This window comes from Oncorhynchus keta, chromosome 14, assembly GCF_023373465.1.
Source record: "Oncorhynchus keta strain PuntledgeMale-10-30-2019 chromosome 14, Oket_V2, whole genome shotgun sequence".
NCBI lineage: Eukaryota > Metazoa > Chordata > Actinopteri > Salmoniformes > Salmonidae > Oncorhynchus > Oncorhynchus keta.
Window position 1 is genome coordinate 23853667 of NC_068434.1, and position 21057 is coordinate 23874723.

Below are 21057 nucleotides of genomic sequence, written 5' to 3' on the forward strand. Positions count from 1 at the left end.
GGTAGCAACCCCTACACAGCAGAGAGGCAGACAGGTAGAAACCCTACACAGCAGAGAGGCAGACAGGTAGCAACCCCAACACAGCAGAGAGGCAGACAGGTAGCAACCCCTACACAGCAGAGAGGAAACCACTACACAGCAGAGAGGAAGAGGTAGCAAACCCCAACACAGCAGAGAGGCAGACAAGCAACCCCTACACACACAGACACCCCTACACAGCAGAGAGGCAGACAGGTAGCAACCCCTACACACAGCAGACAAGAGCAACCCATACACAGCAGAGAGGCAGACAGGCAGACAGGTAGCAACCCCTACACAGCAGAGAGGCAGACAGGTAGCAACCACTACACAGCAGAGAGGCAGACAGGTAGCAACCCCTACACAGCAGAGAAAGGCAGACAAGTAGCAACCCCTACACAGCAGAGCAGAGGGTAGACAAGTAGCAACCCCTAGCAACCACACAGCAGAGAGGCAGACAGGTAGCAACCACTACACAGCATTGTGAAGGAGCACATCCTGTAACATGTTTGTTAAGATTCACTCCATGTCTCTTTGTGTGTCTAGGTGGCAACCCCTGTGAGCATGGAGGGAAGTGCCTGAACACCAAGGGTTCGTTCCAGTGTAAGTGTCAGCCCGGCTTCTCTGGAGCTCGATGTGAACACGACGTCAACGAGTGCCTCTCCAACCCCTGCCAGAACGAAGCCACGTGCCTCGACCAGATAGGAGGCTTCCACTGCATCTGCATGCCAGGTAAAGACACCGTTTTAATCAAAGGATGGTTGCAATCTAAACCTATATCTTTGAAGTCAGGCACAGTCAATGTTACTATACAAATCTCATGGTTAACTAACTAACTAACTGGCCCTGTGTCTTGTTTCCCTTGCTAATTGGCTACAGGCTATGAGGGACTGTTCTGCCAGATCAATACAGACGAGTGCGCCAACAACCCCTGCCTGAACAATGGGAAATGTATCGACAAGATCAACACCTTCCACTGCCAGTGCCCCACAGGTGAGCCCTGGGACGCTGCGGCGGTCTGAGGGGGGTCGATCACCCCCCTGGACTGGATGGGCGCGGGAGGCAGACTCTAATCCCTGCCCTCAGGCAGGCTTTAGCAGGCCAGCGCCCGACGAGGAGGAAAATCCATAAGGAAGGGCTTGACAAAGTTTTCACTTAGAACAAGGTTTTACTCTGATGAGTGTGCACTTAAACTTGGTTTGGATGTAGCTAGCCACAATAACGTTATTTGAGAGAGAATTAAGGAGATAACGTCTAACGTCTAACTAAGAATATCAGCTGAAATAGTGTTGTGTTTTCATGTATTACATTTCTGTGTAGTTGTAGAAGCTGTTGTGGTGAGGTTTGAGTTTTGTGTGTAGTGATTTGTTGCATGTAGAATCTAGATGATTTCATTAGGTATTTCTTCAGGGATTCCATTGGGGTTGGACTACAGCATGTGACGAGAGGCATTGAGGGTTTTGTTAGCACAGGAATGCTCTGATAGAAGAACGTGAGGCTGACCGACACTGAACAAGGTTTCTCAGCCTCTAAAATGTGTTTTTGTTTTCATTCTTTCAGCAGGGCTATTGAGGTGGAAGTAATTCTGATGGAAAATAGTGCAGTACTCAGTTGGTTCTGATAAAAAAAAAGAGAGAAAGGCAGGAGGCTCCTTGTGTTGAGAAAGTGCAGTTAACAGTAGAGCAGTACAGCAGAGAACACTAGAGCTTAGCTGTTGAAAAGCCCCCGTATCTATGGGATGGGGATGGGGTAAGGGGGCCAGGAGAGAGGCCTGAATGAGACAGTAGTGAAAGTGGGAGGGGGTGTTGGGGTACGGGAGGGGACTGAGACGCACAGACGGTTATGCTCTAGAGGGCTATGGGGTAGAGGCGGGGGATTTTGGGGTCCCCATTGCCTGCTTGTGATGTAAATTTGTTCCTGTGTAAGCCCAGGCCGGAGTAGGGTATGGTCCTCTCTCCTTTAATTTCTGTACCCATCATCTCCATGGGAACCCCACTCGTCCCTTTTGAAATGTGTGATTCCAGAAACCCGGGCTAAATCCCCTCTTTGGCTCTGGGAGGTGTGTGTGAGGTAATATTAGCGTTAGCATGGATGGACAGTGAAAATTGAAAGGACCCTGTGTTGTGAATGGAGCAGAGCTAACAGATAGCCATGTAGCCACTTCCTATTTGGATTAGTGACAACTGGTGTCTGGCTGGCAGTTTGGCTTAGACCACCTGTGTGTTCTTTATCAGATAGAATCCTTCTTTTTACCACTTAGAATACAAATGTGTGACTACTGAACACTGTACGTTCCTGCGACAGAAGTTGGAAGAAGAAATAAAAACAGAGATTAGAATGACTAGAGAAAATAAGAGAGCCTGCTGGTTGATTTTGAATGATGAGGGATTTGAATAGCTGAGTTCAGAGGTCAAGCTAGCCCTGTTGGGAGAAGCGGGCGGGGAAAGTGGGCAGAGCAGGACGGGATAATGCACATTGTGATGGAAAAGTTTTGGGGAACAAAAGAGGCAACTGGCTCGGCTTTGCATTACATTGAGCTGACAGTCCCCCCTTTGTCTTTCACCCCTGGTCATGAGACCTTGGAGCCCCCCCCCCCCTTTTTGGGAGCAGTGGTGAAAAGGAATAGAAGGAAAGAACACAGTAAGCTTGTAGTACGGCAGGCATTTTGATTCATATGCAGCCATCTCTGTCATTGAGGGCTCTCATCATAATGTATGTAGGCTTCCAGGGATAGAGTGGGCATAGTTTGGGCTTGGTAAGATCACTCTAATGAACCACACACACACTCACTCCCTACATCTTCTTGTTTTTCCAGGATTTGCTGGGAACCTTTGCCAGATAGATATTGATGAGTGCTCCAGCACGCCTTGCAAGAATGGCGCCAAGTGCACGGATGGCCCCAATAAGTACACCTGTGAATGCACTGAAGGTATAAAAACAGAACCTTGTTATATTTGGTAACACGTTTATTTTCCCTCGACTCCAATCCCGTTCAATACATTGAACAGATGTGGGTGGAGCAATGTGCAAATTAAACTCACAAAACCCTAACCCTTCACAAAATGATATGTACGCTTAATAAAGAGCAGTGATACTAGCAGGAGAATAAAAACAACAACAAAACAACAAACATAGATTTCAAAATAAACTAAAACTTATTGAATGTTTTCTGGCTCCTGAATAGAATGGAGAGAAATTAGACTAAAGTGACAAACTCCATGTCTTTCTACCAGGTTACACGGGGCAACACTGTGAGACCGACATCAATGAGTGTTTCTCGGACCCCTGTCACTATGGTACTTGTAAGGATGGCCTGGCCTCCTTCACCTGCTACTGTCACCTTGGTTACACGGGCCGGCTGTGTGAGACCAACATTAACGAGTGTCTGAGTCAGCCCTGTCGGAACGGAGGCATCTGCCAGGACCGCGAGAACTCCTACATCTGCACCTGCCCCATGGGCACCGCAGGTCAGACGCACGCACACACGCGAGCACACACACACTAAAAGACTTCTCTAAGCTCGAAACTGTCCTTGACACACAGACTTACTTTAATCTGTGAAAATGTTACTATAGAAACTTTGATGCAAATTTCTTTGCTTCTAGGTATAAACTGTGAAGTCAACCTGGACGACTGCAAGAGCAAGCCATGTGACTACGGGACATGCCTCGACAAGATCAATGGCTACGAGTGTGCCTGCGAGCCTGGCTACAGCGGTAAGTAGATACTGTAGGGGACCAGTTTGTCTGACTGTGGCTACCGAGGTTGAGATTTGAAGGGGGTACTCCTACCTCTCCTATTCAGACCTCTCAGGTGAAGGCAGGACAAACAAGAGCATAGAGGGTAGGGTGGAGGGGTGGAAGAGGGAGAGAGATGACAGATGGTAAGCGAATGCACTCCTTTTAAGGCCTTCTGTGGCCATGTCACTTTCCAGACGCCCCCTCCAACCTGTTGCCTAGACACACAAGCTGGCCTCTCTCACCAGGCTCTGAAAGGACCAACACTCACCCGGGATTTCACTGGAGGAAAGATCCCCTGAAAGATTCCTGAAAGTTGATATTTTAAAAGGGGGGGCAAGTTGGTCCAAGCTTTAGGGCTAAATGGCCTCTCTTTATGTTATGCGTGGCACCCGCTGAATGGCGGCGTTATTTCAAGTGGCCAACAAAACCAGACTTAAAAATCCCATGTTTCTCAAGGTGGATACATTTACTGTGGGGATATAGAGCCCATTGTATGGTCCATTGTCTGGTGTAGCACGGGTTGGGCTTTGTGTTTTACTTCAAAATGATATCTTCGTGGATTGTGACCAACTCCAAAGATTACTACATGATAGTATGTTCAAAGTTTTATAAGTTCTAACCATAGTGTTATTAATTTCTACAGGTAACTGACAAAATAATGGAAACTCTTGAGTAAATGAGGGATACAGAGTATATTCAAAGCTGGTGCTTCCACACAGGTGTAGTTCCTGACAAGGGTTGCAAAGGATCAGAAACCTTCAGGGAAAAGTGAAGGTCAAGAAAATCATAGAGAAAGCAGACTATTGCAATCATCTCTGATGGGTGGTCGAATGTTTGTGGCCAAGGAATAATTAACTTAATTATTAACATAATTAACATCTCCACCCCTCAAACCAGTATTCTACAAGAGCACAGACACAAGGGACAACAGACACACCGGTCTCTACATTGCAGATGAGCTGAAGGCAGTCATCAATGACCTTGGACCACCGAAGGTATTTGCACTAGTGACAGACAATGCTGCGAAAATGAAGGCTGCTGGGTTAAAGTGGAGGAGTCCTACCCTCACATCACACCCATTGGCTATGCTTCTCATGCATTGAATCTGCGCCTCAAGGACATCATGGCACTGAAAACAATGGATACACTCTACAAGAGAGCCAAGGAAATGGTTAGGTATGTGAAGGGTCATCAAGTTACAGCAGCAATCTACCTAACCAAGCAAAGTGAGAAGAATAAGAGCACCACATTGAAGCTGCCCAGCAACACCCATTGGGGTGGTGGTGTCATCATGTTTGACAGTCTCCTGGAGGGGAAGGAGTCTCTCCAAGAAATGGCGATATCACAGTCTGCCGATATTGACAGCCCCATCAAAGAGGATCCTCCTGGATGATGTATTTTGGGAGAGAGTGGTAAGCAGCCTGAAACCTATAGCAGTAGCCATTGCATGTATTGAGGGAGACAATGCCATCCTGTCTGTGTTCAGACTCTGCTTATAGATGTAAGAGAAGAAATCCATACTGCCCTGCCCACTTCACTGTTGCTCCAAGAAGAGGAAACTGCAGTTCTGAAATACATGAAAAAGCATGAAGACTTCAGCCTGAAGCCCATACACACCAAAGCGTACATGTTGGACACCAAGTATGCTGTCAAGAGCATCCTGTCTGGTGCAGAGATCAACAAGGCCTATGGTGTCATCACTACCCTGTCTTGCCACTTTGGCCTGGATGAGGGCAAGGTTCTTGGCAGTCTGGCGAAGTACAGTTCTAAGCAAGGGCTTTAGGATGGAGCTGCAATATGGCAGTCGTGCCGACATATCTCATCAGCCACCTGATGGAAGGGACTTTGGACCTGTGGCTCTTTCCCCTGTTGCCTCCATCATCCTCCAAATCCCACCAACATCAGCTGCCTCAGAGCGTAACTGGTCCTTGTTTGGGAACACACACACCAAAGCACACAACAGGCTGACCAATACAAGGGTTGAAAAGTTGGTCCCCATCCGGGCAAATTTGAGGCTTTTTGAGACTGACAAAGAGCCATCCTCAAGAAGGTTTGAAAGTGACAGTGAAGATGAGGCCTCAAAGTCTGATGTTCAAGAGGTGGACATTGAGGAAGTCCAGGGGAGAAGACATGGAAGCCTGAGAGGAAGACAACCAAAGCTTTAGTTTCTAGACTATCATTTTACAGATTTTTGTTGAAAACATTTTTAGGAGATGTGATGGATCATTGGGGATCATTCAATATTCCCTTTCTTTTGATGTACAGTGAAATCATCCCATGTGAAGAGTCAACTCATTTAATTAAAGTTCAATTCATAACTAAATAGTTTAAAAAAAATTATATTGGAAGGATTTAATCATTTGCAATTACTTATGATAAGGTTAAATGTTTATGTTTCTCTCTCCATATGATATGGTAAATATATCCTATCAAAAAACATCTACATTTAAATGGTATTAATATTCATTTGAATGTATTTCCGTTAATTCCCTAATATTCCCGTAAATTCCCACGGAAAGTTTCCACCTCTGAATATTCCCCAAAATGTGCAACCCTATTCCTGAGTTAATTAAGCAGTTAACATCCCATCATGCTTAGGGTCATGTATGAAAATCCTGGGCAGGCTACCATGGCTATTACCCCATACGATGACAATTCCCCTGTCCACAGGGCACGAGGGGTCACTGAATGATTTGATGAGGATGAAAACGATGTAAACCATATGCCATGGCTGTCTCAGTCACCAGATCTCAACCCAGTTGAATACCTCTGGGAGATTATGGAGCCACCTAAGACAGCGTTTCCATCACCATCAACAAAACACCAAATGTTGGAATTTATGGTGGAAGAATGGTGTCGCATCCCCCCTATAGAGTTTCAGACTTGTAGAATCTATCCACGGTGCATTGAAGCTGTTCTGGCTCGTGGTGGCCCGATGACCCATTAAGACACTTTGTTGTTTTTTTCTTTACCTTGGCAGTTACCTGTATCATTTTCTAACACCAATTGAATCAGTTTGTAAACTGTAAATGTTCCTTGTGCTATAAAGTTGAGACACTACTGTACGAGAGGTCAGAGAAGTAAACATTTTAATGGGTTCTGGTTCACAGGGACCATGTGCAACATCAACCTTGACGAATGTGCCCTACACCCGTGTCACAACGGTGGCACCTGCATCGATGGCATCAACAGCTTCACCTGTCTGTGTCCAGAGGGTTACCATGACACCACCTGCTTCTCCCAGATCAATGAGTGCCTTAGCAACCCGTGTATCCATGGCCACTGTCAGGACAAAGTCAATGGGTGAGTCTGTCTTTCTCATCTGTTTCAATGCCAAGCAAATCACTATGTTGTGTCTCGTTTAAATCTAGAAATCTTCCTTACATGTATGGTATGAATATATCTACAGTAAATTCCTAAGTATTCATAAAAGCTGTGGATTTGAGGACTCAAAGTGGAATTTAGTGTCTGTTACTCTGATATTGAGCTTTCCCATCTTTTCCTTAGTTACAACTGTCTGTGTGACAATGGCTGGAGTGGCAAGAACTGTGACATCAACAACAACGAGTGTGAGTCCAACCCCTGCATGAACGGAGGCACCTGCAAGGATATGACGAGCGGATATGTCTGCTCCTGCAGAATCGGCTTCACTGGTGAGTAAGTGTGTGTACGTGTGTATGGTCCTCGAGATTGCAATCCCACCATCAATACATTTTGATCTATTTGACCCTAACTCTTAACTCAAACTCATGTGCTTGATAACTTCTTGACCTTTTGATCCCAGGTCCAAGCTGTCAGACCAACATTAACGAATGTGCCTCCAATCCCTGCCTAAACCAAGGGACCTGCATCGATGATGTCTCTGCGTACAAGTGCAACTGCCTACTGCCATATACCGGTATGAACATATTTGGCTATTGTGAAATATATGTCTGATTGTCTATCTAAGCGTAATGTTTTGGTATGTCCTTGCTGTGGTAGCCTAGTGGTTAGAGCGTTGGACTAAACACCGAAAGGTTGCAAGTTCGAATCCCTGAGCTGACAAGGTATAAATCTGTCGTTCTGCCCCTGAACAGGCAGTTAACCCACTGTTCCTAGGCCGTCATTGAAAATAAGAATTTGTTCTTAACTGACTTGCTTAGTTAAATAAAGGTAAAAAATAAAAATAAAAAAAAGTTCTAGCTTCTCTAAGGCATTAGACTTACAGGAAAAACATGCTCCGGAAGACCAAGCTGTCAATGAACGTCCAGCAGCAAGACTTCCTCTTGGCTAAAACTCCAGCATCTGTTGTGTTGACGTTGTGTCCCTGATAACAGTTCATGGACCTTACGTCCATTCCTCCCTCGTATTATTTGATAAAACAGATAATGATGGACTGACTGCCTTTGGGCAACCTTTTTATTTATTCCCTGAGTTTTCTTTTTGGAAAATTCCACCCTGCGTTGAGAGCTGGAATAATAGTGGCTATGGTTGTGTGACGGAGGGGTGGGAACTGAACGGCCCAGCTGCTTGTCACATTTCCTGTTTGCAGACTTCCTGTCTCACAGAACAGCAAATGCCTTGACAATAGCAGGAAACTCCAGCCTGCTTCCTGTCCGTGCTGGGTGTCGTGGAAACAGACAGATAGGGAAATGTCTCCGTGGGCCCAAACAGCTCTGCTCTCTAACACTCACAGACCTTTTCACTGTGGGCAAGAAGCCTCCTGAATGAAGTGTGTATTTAAATGTCCAATAAAAGCATTATCTATGTAGGGCAATCTATCCAGTATCCAGACACCCACTACTTCCAGTTACGATACTCTGGTTCTGAAAACAATAATATTAGACACGATAATAATATGAGAACAATAATATTGAACAGTTCATGTCCATTATCTAAAAATGTGTGTGTGTGTGTGTGTGTGTGTGTGTGTGTGTGTGTGTGTGTGTGTGTGTGTGTGTGTGTGTGTGTGTGTGTGTGTGTGTGTGTGTGTGTGTGTGTGTGTGTGTGTGTGTGTGTGTGTGTGTGTGTGTGTGTGTGTGTGTGTGATAGGTGAGAACTGTGAGACCCTGCTGGCACCCTGCAGCCCCAAGCCCTGCAAGAATGGAGGTGAATGTCAGGAGTCTGAAGACTACGAGAGCTTCTCCTGTGTGTGTCCAGAGGGCTGGCAAGGTGAGCGAGCAATATATTTACAGTAGATTATATGTCATTCCTATGCATGTACAGTGCCTTCAGAAAGTATCCCCAGCCCTTTACCCTTTCCACATTTTGTTGTGTTACATCCTGAATAAAACATCTATTCAATTGAGATTTTGTGTCACTGATCTACACACAATACCCCATAATGTTAAAGTGGAATTTTGTTTGTAGAAAATCTTGGTAATTACAACAACAACAAAAACAATTGCTGAAATGTCTTGAGTCAATAAGTTCAATACTAGTGGTTAACAGGATTTTTTAATGACTACCCCATCTCTGTACCTCACACAACATACAATCTGTAAGGTCCTTCAATCGAGTAGTGAATTTTGAGCACAGATTCTACCACAAAGACCAGAGAGGTTTTTCAGAAGGAAACTGCTCAGGGATGGTGACTTTAAAGCACTTACAGAGTTTAATGGCTGTGATGAGAGAAACCTGTGGATGGATCAACAACATTGTAGTTACTCCACATCACTAACCTAAATGACAGAGTGAAAAGAAGGAAGCCTGTACAGAATAAAAAATATTCCAAAACATGCATCCTGTTTGCAGTAAGGCACTGAAGTAAAACTGCAAAAAATATGACAAAGAAATGAATGTTATGTCCTGAACACAATGCTTTATGTTTGGGTGCAAATCCAACACAACACATCACTGAGTACCATTCTTCATATGTTCAAACATGGTGGTGGCTGCATCATGTTATGGGAATACTTTTCATCGGCAAGGACTAGGGAGTTTTTTAGGATAAAAAAAACTGAATACAGCTATAAGCACAGGCAAAATCCTAGAGTGGCCTCGTCACAGTTTTGACTTAACTCTGCTTGAAGATCTATGTCAAGACATGAAATGGGTGTCTAGCAATGATCAACAATCAACTTGACAGAGCTTGACGAATTAAAAAAATAATAATGGGCAGATACTGTACAATCCCAAAAAGATGCAGAGCTGTAATCGCCGCCAAAGGTGCTTCTATAAAGTGTTGACTAAGGGGTGTGAATACTTATGTAGATTAGATATTTCAGTATTTAATTTTTTATAAATTTGCAACAATTTTTAAAAACATGTTTTCACTGTCATTACGGGGTGTTGTGTGTAGATGGCTGAAAGAAAATCGATTGAATCCATTTTGAATTCCGTCTGAAACACAACAAAATGCAATAAGTCAAGGGGTATGAATACATTCTGAAGGCAGTATATGTACGTTATCTGTATTATGTTATCTGTATGTTATCATACCAAATATGTCTATATAAAATGATGAAAATGGACAAATGATCTCAGTGCTGTGTAGTAAACCTCTCCACTCTCTCCTTTCCTCTACCCTCTCTAGGACAGACCTGTGAAGTGGACATTAACGAGTGTGTAAAGAACCCCTGTCTCAATGGGGCCACCTGTGAGAACACCAAAGGCAACTACCGCTGTGGCTGCAAGGCCGGTTATGCTGGCCGCAACTGTGAGACCAACATTGACGACTGTAAGCCCAGTAAGTCTCCTATCATCTTCATGACTTCATCATAAAAACAGGTTAAAATGAGACAGTGGTCGTGTCTCAATACTCTAAAGTGGCCCCCTGTCTCTTTTATTTCATGACTGATAGGTGAAAGGCTACCACATCTCTATAAATCCTGTCATGTTCTTTCATGTCAGTAAAACATAAGCAAAGGAAGCTAGTCAAGACTATTGAGTTGCAGCCAGTCTGCTAAGTTATAAGCTAACCTATCTCCCCGCTCTCTTCCCCCATAGACCCCTGCAGCAATGGAGGTTTCTGTCGGGACGAGGTGGACAACTTTGCGTGCACCTGCCTGCTTGGTTTCCGTGGCACTAAGTGTGAGGAGGACATCAACGAGTGTGACAGTAACCCATGTAAGAATGGAGCCAACTGTACAGACTGTGTCAACAGCTACACCTGCACCTGTCCACCTGGCTTCAGTGGGATACACTGTGAGAACAACACACCTGACTGCACTGAGAGGTAAAGGGAGCTTGAATTCCCATTTAGTTTGGATTTCTCTATCCTCACATGGCCTGTTGCGTCTCTGTCACAAACGATGAATGCATCTCCAAACTACTTTCTCTTGTCCACTTCTGCCCCCTGTGGCAGAAAGTTGAATGACTCAAATATCCCATTATAGCCCAGGATATTCACTCTCAATTCATTTCACTAATTGGACTTACCATGTTTTAAAGTGAATTGAATTTGGTTTTTGAATGACACGTCTGGTATTGCTTTGTGGATGTTTTGTTTAACAGCTCTTGTTTCAACGGTGGGACGTGTCTGGACGGCATCAACACCTACACCTGCCTGTGCCCACCTGGCTTCACTGGCAGCTACTGCCAACACGACATCAACGAGTGTGACTCCAGACCGTGCCTGAATGGAGGCACCTGCCAGGACAGCTATGGCACCTACAAGTGCATCTGTCCCCAGGGCTACACTGGACTCAACTGCCAGGTACAGTATAGGCCCAGTCACGCTGACTTTACAGTAGACTAACTGTAGGCTATATACCAGGTTGTTATTGTCAAGTAAAATGTGCTTTTATGGATCATGTACTTGGCTAAATAAAGGTGGTATAAATAACTGTAGCTATATGCTACAGCCCACTGGGCACACACTGGTTGAATCAAAGTTGATTCCATGTCATTTCAATGAAATTACGATGAACCAACATGAAATAGACGTTGAATTTATGTCTGTGCCCAGTGGGTAATGTTTTATCTGTGAAACAACAGTGTAAATGCTTACTTACAGAAACATGTCCCCCTGTCAGCTAACTGTCTATGGTGTGTGTGTCTCCTCAGAATCTGGTACGCTGGTGTGACTCGTCCCCATGTCAGAACGGGGGCACCTGTTGGCAGACTGGCACTACTTACAGCTGTGAGTGCCAGACTGGCTGGACAGGGCTCTACTGTGATGTGCCAAGCGTCTCCTGCGAGGTGGCAGCCAAACAGAGAGGTAACACTGGGGGTGTGAAGGAGGATGTTTGTGTGTCTCTCCTTCTGCATGTATGAGGTGTGTGTGTGTTTGAGGCGTGTGTGTGTGTTTGTGTTAGCCTCAATCATCACTATGCAATTAATTTCACACCACTAACAAAACACAGACTACATACTGATCTCCCTCCCCTCTCTTCCCCTCCCCATCTCTCTGCCCTCCAGGTGTGGAGGTAATTGCTCTGTGTCGTAACTCAGGCCAGTGTCTGGATGCGGGGAACACCCACTACTGCCACTGCCAGGCAGGTTACACAGGCAGCTACTGTGAGGAGCAGGTGGATGAGTGCATCCCCAACCCCTGTCAGAGCGGAGCCACCTGTACTGACTTTCTAGGAGGGTACTCCTGCAAGGTAGGCTGCTCACTAGGAACACAGCACTGTCACTAATGCACAATACATCCAATTGGTACGAATTGTCCTAATTAAGTTACATCAAATTTTATTTAATCCAATTTTTCACAGGTGCTGGGTGAAATGCATAACAAATGTAGCCTAATGTAGAAATAATACCTAGACCAAACAGCGATTCATGTGGCCAAAAAAGTGTGTGTTTCCTGGTCTTGGTCTTGTAGAAACATTGTCAGTCATGCTCACTTTCCATTGAATGATTTAAGTCAGAAAATAAATGAGTGTGTGGGTGTTCTTTCTAAAAAGAAAAGTCCTATCAAACTCTGTATCCAAACTGATGACAAAAGGTTGTTTATTAACAGACTCACAAACTGTTCATTTATGTAGATGTCCTGTGCAGAGAACTGGCAAAACAACCAGGTAAACAGAAACAGCCTTGTTTCATGTCACTCATTGATTTATCTTTTCCCTCTCCTCTCCTAGTGTGTGCCGGGATACGTCGGCACCAACTGCTCCAATGAGATCAATGAGTGTTTCTCCCAGCCGTGCCAGAACGGAGGCACCTGCATTGACCTGATCAATACCTACAAATGCTCCTGTCCCAGGGGAACCCAAGGTCAGGGCCCCGCCACCCACCTCCACACACTCTTCCACACCACCCCTCTTTTTCTCTCTATCCCTCTTTCTGTGCTCCTCTCCAGCCTCCCACTCTCTCTCCGTCTATTCCTCTCTCCCCCCGGTCTCCACTGTTCCTCTCCGCCCTCTCTCTCTCTCTCTCTCTCTCTCTCTCTCTCTCTCTCAATCCACCACACTTCATTAATTAGGGCTTAACAGCGTCCAGCACATGTCCGAAACTCTCGTCCCCGTCAAATACGGGATTGATTTCTCTCCCGGACATGAAGGGAGTGTGTCTTGTTGGTCAGCTAAAGTACTGGTGAAATGAATGTAGCCAAAAGGGGTTTATAGAAGCAAACAAGAGAAACATTTTGAAACGGTAAATGAAAAGATGTATTGAACAAGTGCAGGTAGTACATCCATGTGGTGGTGTCCCAGCTGAGTGCTTTAGAAGAGGCTGACTGTTCCTCTGCTCTCTCCCGCCCGTCCTCTACCTCACAGGCGTTCACTGTGAGATCAACATAGACGACTGCAACCCCTTCACAGACCCCGTCACCAACGAGCCCAAGTGCTTCAACAAGGGGAAGTGTGTGGACAGAGTGGGAGGTTACCACTGTATCTGTCCCGCCGGCTACGTAGGGGAGCGCTGTGAGGGGGACGTCAACGAGTGCCTGTCCAACCCATGTGACACCCGCGGGACACACAACTGCGTCCAGCTCACCAACAACTACCGCTGTGATTGCCGTACCGGATACACAGGTAACATATATAACCATCAGACATGTTGGCTCTGACGACTGGAGAGTGACTTGGGAGTGGGGTTGGGTTTAGTTTCATGTCAATTCCAATTATTTCATGGGGTTTATTTGGGAAACTAAGTTAATTTAGTCTGACATTTTTCGGTCTTTTTCGAGACAAATCATTGGACTTGCAGGAGAAATCCCAACAGTAAAGAAATATATATAACACCTCGTCACTGTTTTTCTATAGTATATAGCACCAGCAGATAGAGGTCGGAAGTTTACATACACCTTAGCCAAATACATTTAAACTCAGTTTTTCACAATTCCTGACATTTAATCCTAGTAAAAATTCCCTGTCTTAGGTCAGTTAGGATCACCACTTTATTCTAAGAATGTGAAATATCAGAATAATAGTATATTTATTTATTATATATTTATTTAATTTCACCTTTATTTAACCGGTTAGGCTAGTTGAGAACAAGTTCTCATTTACAACTGCGACCTGGCCAAGATAAAGCAAAGGAGTGTGACAAAAACAGTCAATAACACAATAGAAAAATAAAATTCTATATACAGTGTGTACAAATGTAGATTAGGGAGGTAAGGCAATCAATAGGCCATAGTGGCGAAATAATTACAATTTAGCATTAACACTGGAGTGATAGATGCGCCGATGATGATGTACAAGTAGAGATACTGGGGTGCAAAAGAGCAAAAATAAAAACAATATGGGGATGAGATAGTTGGGTGGGCTATTTACCGATGGGCTGTGTACAGGTGCAGTAATCGGTAAACTGCTCTGACAGCTGATTTATTTCAGCTTTTATTTCTTTCATCACATTCCCTGTGGGTCAGACATTTACATACACTCAACTAGTATTTGGTAGTATTGCCTTTAAATTGTTTAACATGGGTCAAACTTTTCGGGTAGCCTTCCCACAATAACTTTGGTGAATTTTGTCTCATTCCTGCTGACAGAGCTGGTGTAACTGAGTCAGGTTTGTAGGCCTCCTTGGTCGCATGCGCTTTTTCAGTTCTGACCACGCATTTTCTATAGGATTGAGGTCAGGGCTTTGTGATGGCCACTCCAATACCTTGACTTTGTTGTCCTAAAGCCATTTTGCCACAACTTTGGAAGTATGCTTGGGGCCATTGTCCATTTGGGAGACCCATTTGCCTCCAAGCTTTAACTTCCTGACAGATGTCTTGAGATGTTGCTTCAATATATCCATATAATTGCTGCCACCCCCGTGCTTTATGGTTGGGATGGTGTTCTTCGGCTTGCAAGCCTCCCCCTTTTTCCTCCAAACATAATGATGGTCATAGTCTGGCTTTTTATGGCGGTTTTGGAGCAGTGGCATCTTCCTTGCTGAGCGGCCTTTCAGGTTATGTTGACATAGGACTCGTTTTACTGTGGATATAGATACTTTTGTACCTGTTTCCTCCAGAATCTTCACACGGCCTTTGCTGTTGTTTTGGGATTGATTTGCACTTTTCACACCAAAGTAGGTTAATTTCTAGGAGACAGAACTCGTCTCCTTCCTGAGCGGTATGATGGCCGAGTGGTCCCATGGTGTTTATACTTGTGTACTATTGTTTGTACAGATGAATGTGGTACCTTCAGGCATTTGGAAATTGCTCCCAGGTATGAACCAGACTTGTGGTCTACAATGTTTTTTCTGAGGTCTTGAATGATTTCTTTAGATTTTTCCATGATGTCAAGCAAAGAAGCACTGAGTTTGAAGTTAGGCCTTGAAATTGATCCACAGCTACACTCCAATTGACTCAAATGATTGACTCAAATCAGAAGCTTCTAAAGCCATTACATAATTTTCTGGAATTTTCCAAACTGTTTGAAGGCACAGTCAACTTAGTGTATGTAGAATCCACTGGAATTGTGATATTATAAGTGAAATAATCTGTCTGTAAACAATTGTTGGAAAAATGACTTGTGTCATGCACAAAGTAGATGTCCTAACCGACTTGACAAAACTATAGTTTGAGTGGTATAAAAATGAGTTTTAATGACTCCAACCTAATTGTATGTAATCTTCCGACTTCAACTGGAATTATTTACTCTATATGGAATAAAATGTTAACCTGTGATTGGCTTATTGATAAGGGGATTCAGTCCTTGATGTAACTATATCTCTCTGTGACCCTACAGGCCAGCGTTGTGACACAGTGTTTGACGGCTGTAAGAGCAAACCCTGTCGTAACGGAGGGACATGTGCCGTAGCCAGCAACACTCCTCACGGCTTCATCTGCAAGTGTCCACCTGTAAGTTCATACACAACTTTGGCTGCTGGCATATTATACTGCATACAAGACGCATACTGTATATAAAGACTGTATATAAAGACATTGAGCAGATGTATTACACTGTGCTGTCATTCATTAAATATACTGTAATAGTAGTACTAGTCGTATTAGATTGACACATTTGCTCTCCTTCCCCTCTACAGGGCTACACTGGCTCTACCTGTGAGTACGATGCCCACTCCTGTGGGAGTCTCCACTGTCGTAATGGTGGCACCTGCATCTCCGGACACAAGAGCCCCAAGTGTCTCTGTCCCTCCTCGTTCACAGGGCCAGAGTGTGAATACCCTACAGACAGCCCCTGTAACACCAACCCCTGCTACAACGGGGGAACCTGTGAGTACAGCTCAGAAGCTCCATACTACCACTGCGTATGCCCCACCAACTTCAATGGCCTGCTATGTCACATCCTGGACTACAGCTTCCTGGGCGGGTTCGGCCGTGACATCACGCCCCCACCAGAGGTGGAGGTGAGCTGTGAGATCCCCCAGTGTGAGGAAAGAAAGGGGAACAAGTACTGTGATACCTTGTGTAACAACCACGCATGTGGCTGGGACGGGGGCGACTGCTCGCTCAACTTCAACGACCCGTGGAAGAACTGCACGTCGTCCCTGCAGTGCTGGCGCTACTTCAACGACGGGAAGTGTGACGAGCAGTGCAACAACGCCGGCTGTCTCTACGATGGCTTTGACTGTCAGAACCTGGAGGGCCAGTGCAAGTGAGTGTCATCCAGGTCTAAACACTGAATACTAGCTAAGGAGAGGCCAGTCCACATGGAGAGCTACTGGCTATGCAGGGTTCAGCTCCAGACCTTCTATAACTCACCTGATTCAGCTAATGCTTTAGAGAATAGAGGATGAATAAAGGCTGAGCAGAGATACAAGCTTTTCTTTCATCATTATACATTCCATTAAAAGTCATACTGAATGATACTCTAATCTCTTGTCTCTCCAGCCCTCTGTACGACCAGTACTGTAAAGACCACTATGCGGACGGCCACTGTGACCAGGGCTGCAACAATGCTGAGTGTGAGTGGGATGGTCTGGACTGTGCCAACAACATGCCAGAGAAGCTGGCTGTGGGCCGCCTGGTCATCGTGGTCCACATCATGCCCGACCAGCTCCGGAACAACTCGCTTGGCTTCCTGCGCGAGCTGAGCCGCGTACTCCACACTAACGTGGTGTTCCGGCAGGACTCCAAGGGAGAGATGATGATCTACCCGTACTACGGCAGTGAGCAGGAGCTGAACAAACACAACATAAAGCGCTCAGTGGGTTGGACAGAGATCCCTGGTACCATGCTCAGCTCCATGAGGAATAGCCTGTATACTATAGCCAGTGAAAACAGCCGCAGACGCAGGGAGCTGGACCCCATGCTGATCAAAGGGTAAGGATTAGAGAAATGTTCATTTGGAATCTGGATTTCAGCTGAATTTTCATGCAAACCTCACATTGTCATGAATCTAAAATATGAAAGTCAAGCAAAGACTAAGCTATTTGTTGTGGAAAGAAAACTGGCCTTCCATATCTTTAGTTTTCCATCACAATAGATGATTATATAACAAATATATCAGTGTCTGGCTTTCTAAGAACTTCTGCTTGTTCTGTGAACTGAAACGATTGTGCTCTACAACCTTCTCTCTGGGCTTTAGATCAGGTCTAATGTGTATAATATGACTCTGTCCTCCACAGCTCCATAGTGTACCTGGAGATTGACAACCGCCAGTGCTTTCAGCAGTCCACAGAGTGCTTCCAGAGTGCCACTGATGTAGCAGCCTTCCTGGGGGCCCTGGCCTCCAGTGGAAACCTCAATATTCCCTACATCATAGAGGCTGTTCACAGTGAGTTTCTATCTTCTTCCATGCTAACAGTCACTAACAGGGTACTGCTGCAACACCCAAAGTTTGCACTCCTATTGCCCCTTTAATCATACCTCAGCCCTACACACACACACACACACACACACACACACACACACACACACACACACACACACACACACACACACACACACACACACACACACACACACACACACACACACACACACACACACACACACACACACACACACACACACACACACACACTGAAGGTATTCATCACCTAGGTCTTAACCCTCCAACACCACAAAAGGGTGATATGGTGTTCTTTGAGTGTGTATTTCATTCAACAATGGAACAAATGTACTAGTGAATCACATGGACTAAACAATCAATGCAGCAGTCTGTGTGTAAATCCAATGGCTTCAGGCTCCAAAATGGTTAATTGCCGTAAATCAACTCATCCAGCCCCCTACCCAATCCACATACCATTCTAACACACACACACACACACACACACACACACACACACACACACACACACACACACACACACACACACACACACACACACACACACACACACAGACACGCACGCACGCACGCACACACACACACACACACACACACACACACACACTTCATCCCACAGTGTAAGGCTGCTGCAACCTTCAGCTTGCTGAATGTAATACCAGGACTTTATGCATCTCTAAGGGTTTGGGTTGGGAGAGTTTATCATTTCAAAATCGTTAGTAAAAAAAAAAGAGAAGAAAAATTGATCGGGAGTGTGCTAGAAGTTGGGAGTCTTTGTTATCTTGAAAATCCTAATAAATCCTTAGTCTTTACAGCTTAAAGCGCGTGCAGTAATTTGAAGTTCATTAATCCCTCCCTTTTTTTCCCCTTAAAGAAGAAATGGTGGAGTTGTCTCCTGGTACCCTGGGCTGAGAGGGGAGAGGAGGTGGTGGTGGTTTTAGATGTTTTTTTTTATTTTTTATCTCTAGCTCTATTTGATGAAAAGTGGTTAGCAATTCTGATTATTACAGAATAGGAACAACCTTGTTTTACAAACGGCGCTCATCATTCCTGTTGTAGCTCTGGCCGTGGAATACTGGGCTCCAGGAGGGGTTTTTCTAGACTAGAGGAGCTGGACTATCAGTCCTCCTCAGACCAACCCAGCCCCTGCCTGCCTGGCTGGGTTCTCAGGCTGCGCCGCTGTCTGCCTTACTATGTTGTCCTTTCCCCCTCTAGGTGAGGTTGACCCCCAGCCTCCCTCTGAGCTTTACCCCATCTACGCAGTCCTGGCCGGGCTGGCCCTCCTGGCTTTTGTGGGTGTGGGGATGGTCGCCTCACGGAAGCGTCGTCGCGAGCACGGCCAGTTGTGGTTCCCGGAAGGCTTCAAGATCAGTGAGCCCAACAAGAAGAAGAGGAGGGAGCCGGTGGGGGAGGATTCAGTGGGATTGAAGTAAGTGTCCCAGGTTTCCATGCGCCACCACATTGTTTTGCCAGTTTGTTTGTCGTGGGTTTGGTCATAGCAGGGTGTGGAACGGTGAAGAAAGTTTATGGGACTGAGTGATGTAGCTGGCGATGAGAAAGAGGGGGGACAGGGTTTGTTTGGATCATTAATGATGATAATACATCAGGTATAGGTAACGGGCGCATTAATTGACCTATCGGAGCGATAGGGGTTGGGGGGGGGGGTCAATCAATGCTTTTATTTCGGTGTTGGTGCACTACCACTGAGGAAGAGTGCTCAGCTGGGATAGTTAGCTAGCTCACTTTTGCTGTATCAGGATTTTCAATGGGATTTTCAATGGGATCCTCTCTGATCACAGGCCACTGAAAAACCTCTCGGACATATCACTGATGGACGACAACCAGAATGAATGGGGAGAAGAGGAGCCTTCGGACGCCAAGCGCTTTAGGGTAAGGAGTCTAACTACATCACATACTGGCATTTGGAGAGAAAGGCGGGAATAAGAGTAGAACATGGATTTATAAAGAAATACCTATAGAGAAATAATAAGAAAAGATCTTCAGTCAGGGATTTTCTCTTTATCATCATTGATAATAGTCTTCAAATATCACTAGATTCAAGTTTTTGTTTAAATATTTGTGCATTTACATAGGCTATTTAATTAGCTTTAATTTAATAATAACCAATGTTTAGATATAGAAAACATAGTCTCCTTTGTGTTGGTTTTTGGTTTTATTGTCCTGAATGTCAGCATTTTAGTAAGTAAAAGTTGGTTAGTTAAACGTTAGGTTGCAAATAGCTTTGAGCTGAAATGCTTTGGTTGCGGTTTGAGCTAATTGACTGTCTATCTGCCCCTGATCTGGTTCCAGCAGTTTGAGGAGCAGGCGATACTGGACCTGGATGGCCAGACAGACCACCGCCAGTGGACCCAGCAGCACCTGGACGCGGCTGATCTCCGTATCCCCTCCATCGCCCCCACACCCCCTCAGGGCGAGATCGAGAACGACTGCATGGACGTCAACGTACGGGGACCAGGTGTGTACACAACCGCTCGGTTCATTGTTAGGGAAATTAGGACTGATTTTAACGGTCATACCCCTCCTATTTCCCTTCTGACATTTATTATTAAATGTCATGAAATTACATGACAATATTTGTGGTGAATACAGAATGTTTGACCATTTAACTTGTAGAATATTGTACCATTTAATCAGTTGACTGGTGTGTAGGACTTGTAAAATGTTTATGTGGAATTGGTGAATTCTGCCCCAGCTGCAGTGCACAGGTCAAGTCTAAATATTTTTTGAACGGCATATTTCAGTTATCAATACTGGTGTAGATTTAGAAAGATGAGAGGTGTACATAATTGAGTCATTGGAAGTGGCAGGGTACATTTAGATAAAAAGATAAACAATTATTTTATAATGATTCACATATTAGCATAACTCATACTTTTAATTACTCATTAAATTAAGTAATTAACATAGTTATTCCTATTTCATTTTATTACCTAACATCTTGCTTTGTAAAGAGGTTAAACAAAACTGTCTTAACATCATGTTTTAAGGTATTTTTCTGCCTCCTCAAATATTAGCTGTTTGGTTTACACCTTATCTGAGTGAGCAATAGCAAGGGGGAGAGACAGAGAGAGCATGTGTGTGGGAGTAGCTAAAGCCTTGTGTCCTCAGGGTAAGGGGATCCAGATCAAAGCATGCAGCTAGAAGCCCTGAGCCCAGGGGAAAACTCCCTTCCAGATTAATGCTTACATTCATCATTGGACCATTAATGGGTCTTTCTTGTCATA

General features: G+C 44.8%; 1 protein-coding gene across 2 annotated transcripts in view; it reads left to right on the forward strand.

Moving 5' to 3' along the window:
- Positions 1-21057, forward strand: part of LOC118393039 (neurogenic locus notch homolog protein 1-like) — a 55341-nt gene that overhangs the window by 29221 nt on the left and 5063 nt on the right. Inside the window, exons 8-30 of one of the 2 annotated variants that reach the window (XM_035785235.1) lie at positions 565-750; positions 898-1011; positions 2834-2947; positions 3252-3485; positions 3624-3734; positions 6869-7061; positions 7266-7411; positions 7543-7656; positions 8790-8909; positions 10273-10425; positions 10686-10914; positions 11193-11394; positions 11745-11898; positions 12099-12283; positions 12764-12896; positions 13397-13654; positions 15806-15918; positions 16104-16675; positions 16912-17343; positions 17649-17797; positions 19028-19241; positions 19612-19702; positions 20123-20288. In XM_035785235.1, coding sequence (XP_035641128.1) covers positions 565-750; positions 898-1011; positions 2834-2947; positions 3252-3485; positions 3624-3734; positions 6869-7061; positions 7266-7411; positions 7543-7656; positions 8790-8909; positions 10273-10425; positions 10686-10914; positions 11193-11394; positions 11745-11898; positions 12099-12283; positions 12764-12896; positions 13397-13654; positions 15806-15918; positions 16104-16675; positions 16912-17343; positions 17649-17797; positions 19028-19241; positions 19612-19702; positions 20123-20288 — 4383 coding nt within the window. The remainder of the gene's footprint in view (positions 1-564; positions 751-897; positions 1012-2833; positions 2948-3251; positions 3486-3623; positions 3735-6868; positions 7062-7265; positions 7412-7542; positions 7657-8789; positions 8910-10272; positions 10426-10685; positions 10915-11192; positions 11395-11744; positions 11899-12098; positions 12284-12763; positions 12897-13396; positions 13655-15805; positions 15919-16103; positions 16676-16911; positions 17344-17648; positions 17798-19027; positions 19242-19611; positions 19703-20122; positions 20289-21057) is intronic. The other variant, XM_035785236.1, reaches the window with a different exon arrangement.